This window comes from Tamandua tetradactyla, chromosome 16 (genome assembly GCF_023851605.1).
Source record: "Tamandua tetradactyla isolate mTamTet1 chromosome 16, mTamTet1.pri, whole genome shotgun sequence".
Lineage (NCBI taxonomy): Eukaryota > Metazoa > Chordata > Mammalia > Pilosa > Myrmecophagidae > Tamandua > Tamandua tetradactyla.
The window spans coordinates 32,155,114-32,161,113 of record NC_135342.1 but is presented as its reverse complement, the minus strand read 5'-3'; the positions used below and the strand labels follow the sequence as shown (position 1 = coordinate 32,161,113).

The 6,000-nt window shown below is 58.2% G+C and overlaps 1 protein-coding gene across 1 annotated transcript in view; it reads left to right on the top strand.

Moving 5' to 3' along the window:
* Positions 1-1,354: 1,354 nt before the first annotated feature.
* WTIP (WT1 interacting protein) overlaps positions 1,355-6,000 on the top strand; it is a 41,143-nt gene continuing 36,497 nt past the window's right edge. Inside the window, exon 1 of the mRNA XM_077132200.1 lies at positions 1,355-2,018. Coding sequence (XP_076988315.1) covers positions 1,355-2,018 — 664 coding nt within the window. The remainder of the gene's footprint in view (positions 2,019-6,000) is intronic.

The following is a 6,000-nucleotide window of genomic DNA, read 5'->3' as shown; positions in this document are numbered from 1 at the left end:
GTCGCAGCCAGTTCCTTGGCAGCGTTGAGACCAAATAGACCTGGTCAGTCTGTGGCGGGTCAATTAACCGTCCAGCCTCCCTGACTCCTGAGACTTTCCACGAATTCCCCGAGTGGGAGTGGGTGGGTGGGGGGATTGTTGCCTGGATAAGAGAGAGCTCTTTACTGAAGGTTGTTTTCCTGGACCTACCAGGTCCTGACAGGTAATGGTTTGGTTTTCTTCCCTACAGCCGTCTGAAATATATGACGAGGGCTTTGTGGCTTGTATTCCTGGGTACAAAAGCCTAGACACCATGTAGTTCCCACAGCTGTCCCAGGACCTGTGGGAGCGCAGGTGCTCTCGGGAGCACCCTTCGCCCGCCTACCCAGGACCCTGAGGGCGGGTGCTGGAAAAGGGAGGGGTCTTCACATTTCAAAGGGGCTGCTCGCAATGGCTTTAGCCGAGGCTCGCCCGTCCACTCCGAGCTGGAGGCCTGCTTCCGGCTTGGCCTTGGGGGCCTACGCACAGCGACCCTGCGCGAAGACCAGTCCCCACTCCACCCTGGCTCCTAGCACCGCGCCTTCCCCACCAGCCAGGCGTTGCCTAGTGCTCTGCCATACGGCCCCGGGCCAGGCTGGGGTTCGGGGGTGTCAAGCGAGGTCCTGGAAGCGCCGCTACCTGAGACGCACTGTCTTCTTAGGGGCCCCAGAGCGGGCGCAGCGCTGTCTGCCCCAGATTGGGTTTGCCTAGGCCAGCGCCTGAGACTGCCAGGCATGGGGAAGTAAGAGGGGGAAGGATGTGGGAACGTCTGTCAAATGCCCCTCTTTCTCCGGCCGGGATTCGCCTAGAGTTGGGGGCCACCTCCAGCTCAGCCCGCGGGACTCCGACATCTTCCCAGTGGCTCGGTGGTTGGCGCGCCCCGGCCTCTCGCTTTACCCCCGAGGGCCCCTCCGGCCCCACGCTGCACGCCCCAGCGGCCGGGCCCGGCCTGAGCGCTTTCCTTCTAGCTCCGGGCCTCCGCGCCCCTCCGGCTCCGCCGCCGCCGCCACTCCTCCACATTCCAGAGCCGCAGCGCAGTCTCCTTCCTCGCATTCCTGCCCCCGCAAAGGAGTCCCTCCGCCCCCCGCGCGGCCGCGGGGAGGGGGCGCGGCCCGGCGCCTCGGAGCGCACATTCCTCCGCCGCGCGCGCGCCACCGAGCGGAGCGCCGCGTCCCCCTACCGCGCGGCCCGGCGCGGCGACCCCGGCCCGGCCCCGCCCCGCGCCCAGGGGTCCCGGGGCGGGCTCCGGGCTTCTGGCGGACGATGCGGCGGCGCGGCCGAAGCGGCGGCGGGAAGCGGAGGCGGAGGTGACGCGCTAGGGCCGGCGGGCCGGGCCATGCAGCGCTCCCGGGTTGCCGCGGACGAGGCGGCCCTGCTCCTGGCCGGGCTGGCCCTGCGGGAGCCGGAGCCGGCCGGCGACTCCCTGGGTCGGGGCCGGCGGGGTCCACGGCCCGGGCCGGGCGACGAGACGGCGCAGGCGCTGGGCCGCAGAGGGAAGGGCGGCGGCGGCGGTCCCGAGGCCGGGACGGACGGACTGAGCCGTGGGGAGAGGGGCCCGCGGCGCGCGGTGGCCCCGGAGCCCAGTGTGCAGCCGGCGGGTAGCCCGCGGGCCAGCCTGGCGGGCTCCGACGGCGGCGGCGGCAGCGCCCGCTCCAGCGGTATCAGCCTGGGCTACGACCAACGCCACGGTAGCCCGCGCTCTGGCCGTTCGGACCCGCGTCCTGGCCCCGGGCCGCCGTCGGGGGGCAGCGCCCGCTCCAGCGTGTCCAGTCTCGGATCCCGCGGCTCGGCCGGTGCCTACGCCGACCTGTTGCTGCCGGTTGCCTGCTCCGCGCCGGCCCGGTCCCCGGAGCCCGCTGGGCCGGCCCCCTTCGCTCTGCCTGCAATCCAGCTGCCCTCGGGCCGGGAGGGCGGCCCGAGCGCGGCCGAGCGGCGCCTGGAAGCGCTTACTCGGGATCTGGAGCAGGCGCTGGAGGCGCGCACGGCGCGGGACTACTTCGGTGAGCGAGCTCCCGCGGTTTCCTCGGCGGCCGGCTCAGCCCAAGAGAGCTCGGCATGGGCCGGGAGCTTGTCGGAAGGGGGCCCAGGACGAGAAAAGCGCGTCTCAGGGGGCACTGGGAAGCCGGCGTCGTTTCTTTCGCCGAGGGTGTGTGAACCGGGACCGCCGGATCTGGGCGGCGTTTAAAACAGCGCCTTCGCCTCTAGGTCTCCCGGCCGTAGACGGTGTTCTGGCAAAGGGAGTTGATGCACTGTTTCTAACTTGGAGAAAAAGCCAGATTAATAGGTAGCATAAGCCATTTCAGATGGTCTTTTCTTAGCCCTGCGTGGTGAGCAGAAGCTGTGTAGGGACCCAGCCATCCCGGCGCCCGCCTTCCCTGAGGAGTGTAGGGCGCGAACAGGGGCAGGCCCCTAACTCGAGGCTTTGATGATGGGTGGAGAGTGTGTCAGGGAGGGGACCCCCCCCCCCTTAGGGTGGGGGTTAGGAGGGATGAAGCCCCTCGCACCGGGCTGCCTAGGCGCTGGGCTGTGTGTATGAGATGTTTCCCGCTGACAGCCTACCTTTCCCCTTCTGGCTCCGGCCCCCTGCCCGCTCCCCCCTAGTCGTTTCTACAGCTCTCAGAGAAGCAAGAGGTTCTAGGAGGAAGGGTAGAAGTACTGTGGGGCCTTGAGACGGGGCTCCCTTCCCTCCCTGATAAGCAGGAGATGCCGCACCTGGCTTTGGAGGGGGTGGGTGGATTATCATGCCTAGGACTGAGGCTTTCCTGGGATTCTGTCTCTTCCATGCATTCATTGGAGCGAGGAGCTCAGGGCTGGCCTGAACTGGATCTTGACAGATGAGGCTGCATCTGCCAGACCATATGCGGGCATTCCAGGCAGAGGGAAGAGCACGGGTAAAAGGAGCGAAGTAAGGATGTGAGATTGTTCCACCAGGCTCCCAGGAGCTGCAGCCCAGAAGCGATCAGGTTTTGAAGGATGTGTGGGGGCCAGCGGGGTTGGCCTGCTTTTGAGATGCAGAACACTGAAGGGATTCAGGCCCATCTGGGAGATTAGGGTGAAAATTCATCGTTTGGCATATCTTGTAGCTGCTGTCGGGTGGCCTGGAAACAAGAGGATGAGTTAGGAAAGTGTTGTCTTTCATGCCAGGCAGGTGACAGGAGCAGAAACCAGGGCTGTATCCTGGAGAGCACACTTTCCAGTGTTTTTTCGGGGTGACTGCGCCTTCTCCTGTACCCCATGTACTGCAGGGTCGGAACCAGGGTGAGGTTGTGTTCTGTGGACTCCAGAGCAGCTGGTGAAATGTTTTTGTGGAACAGGGGTGGCCATAGACCCAGCCAGGGAATGTGAGAAGGAGGGGAGCTGATGGTAGAACACTGTGGCACGGGAAGCGGGGGAGCCCAGCTTTCCTAAAAGGGAGCAGCTGCTCTACTCCACCCGTAGGAGCCACGTGGAAGATGAGTGATGAACGTCTTTTTCAAAAGAAGCCAGAAATCCAGACTCAGGTGATACTACCTTGATTTTTAAAAATATGGGCCCTTTGTTTGCATTAAATGTTACTGCTGCTCTTTGGCCCCTTTTTGAGCTACAAAATGGTACTTTTATACAAATCAACCTATATAATATGATTTAAAAAAATTAAGTCTGTAGGTCATGTGAGTCCAAGTGATTTCTGGTAACCCTCATTATCAGAGTGTGTTTCTTCTCTTCCAACCATCCCTTCCCCTTGGCCCGGGCATCAGCTGACCTTATGGTCCCTCTCTGCCATTCATTTGACATTTTTGAAACTTTCTGTGTCTCCTCTTCAAGTTCCAAGTTCCAATTTCATCAGCCAGCCCACGGCCTCAGATTCGGAAACCTCTTTAAATTTGGTAACCTCAGGCCTTCTCTTCAGCCACTCACTCCCAGGGCCACACCCCGTTTTGTTTCACTCCAGCTTCAGTTCTGATGCCAGCCTGCGTGTGGCCCATACCTCTCATCCCTCTAATTGCTGTCTGCCTAGCTGAATGTTCGTTCTAAGAGCTGCAGCCCTCCTTTTCTGCTGCTGTGTTAGGTGGTAAGGGGCTGCTGAGGGAGCCTCTGGGTCTAATTCAGGCTTATTATCTCCATCCCCTGCGTTCTTCTTGGTTTCCTTCCCCTTAGCCAACTCTTTCCCCCCCCCCCCCCAACAACCTTTCTCTCTCCTCCAGCCCCTGCCCTTTCCTTCCATTTTGCTCGGAACCTTGAAGCCAGCACCACAGTCTGTCTGCTGGGGCTTTGGGCCCCTTACCCCCTGACTCCTTCAAATACGTGTCCAACACCCCTCCCCTCCAACTGCAGCTTTCCTATTTCACTGACCCTTGTCTTTTGGTTAGAAATATGTACAAGACTCTTTCATATTTAAAAAAAAAAAAAGAGGCAAATTCTCCCCTCTCCCGAACCTATAGATTAAAAGACACCTACAAGATTTTATATATATATATATATATATACACATATATATATATGTAATCACTTGAGTAATTATTTAGGCATTTGGGTAGGCAAAAGAGTTCAGCAGAAACCCAACTGCGGTGCTAGGAATTCACACTTGTGTAATAAAAAAAGTATAAAGAAAAGTAGGCCCTCTGTGATGAGCCTTCATTTCACTCTTTCAAAAAAAAAAAGAAAAAGAAAAGCAGGGAAGCGATTACTATGGAAATCATGAGAAAGGTTAGGGGGCTATTGGGGGAGGTTGCAGAGGGAATTGCATTTGAAAGAGGCGCATGGTGCACTTCCGGGGTGCTCAGCCTGTTTTAACTTCTTTTATACTGATATCTTCTAGGGCATTCGTTCAATTTTTTCAAATGACCAATTAAGCCATCAATAAATCCACCCCCCATCCCCCCAGCCTGCATCACCACAAAAAGTGCCCCCTCCCTCTCGGTGTCCCGCTGAAATGTGTTTGCCTCCTCGCCTTCCCCCCTGTTTTCAGTTGTCTGCCAGGACACTGGTGACTTCCCAGCCCCAGCTCCAAGGCACATTTTTCAGGTCTCCTTGTCTGGACCTCATTGCTGCAACTGACAGCATTGTGTAGGCTTTCCTTAATGTTCTGTTCCCTTAATTTCTGGGGTGCTGCGTGCTCCTGGCTCTTCTTCAAGGTATTTTTATTAAAATGATGCCTCCAGTACATATATAGAAAAATCAAACAAGGCCAAAAAACCTCATTGTAGAAGGTAATAGCTTCCACCCTTGTCCAGCTTTCCATCCTGCTTCCCGTGAGGTCGATTCTTTTCACCGTTTATTCTGAAAACAATCCAGGTTTTCACCGCTTCTTCTAGTAACTTAACCAGGAAAGGGACAAGGTCAGGTTTGCAGAGCTGACGAAAGAGTGACGGTGTGAGGGTGGACCCTTTTCACCTTAGAAAGATAAGGTTGGCTGGGGCTGGGGCGTGGATTACTGGGAATCAGGCTGGGATGCAGCAAGGAGGCTGATGTACCAGCCGTTCAGATGAGAAAACACAGTGTCTCAACCAGGTCAGTGGGGGGTGAGGGGAAGGGATGAAGTCAGGATCAGGGAACAGAGGAGCCAAGACTCAGAGTTGGATATGACAGACAGAGGAGAGACCTGGCGGCTTCCTGGAATCCAGGTACAGGGACGTGCCGCTTCCTCTGGTGAGAACTGGCACAGGAGCAGTTTGTGTGGCTCTGCAGGCGTCGCAGTCCGGGGGCAATTGGGAGGTGGATGTGTCAGGCAGAGAAGAGGATGGGATGAGAGGAGGACGGCCAGTGACCCTTGGCAGGGTGAGCGTGGGTGTGGGTGGGGTTGTCCTGGAAGGTGGAGTAAGGCCTCAGCTGCATGTGGTGGCCTGCAGACTGGGTATGTTCAGCCCTCACTTTTTGAAGACATTTAATTAGTAACGAATTTCAGTATGGGAATAGTTCTACAGATCTAGATTTGTAACTTTCTTTTGAAAAGTAAGACTCTCTGGCATGTGGGCCTGTGCTGCCACCAAGCAGCGGTCAGCT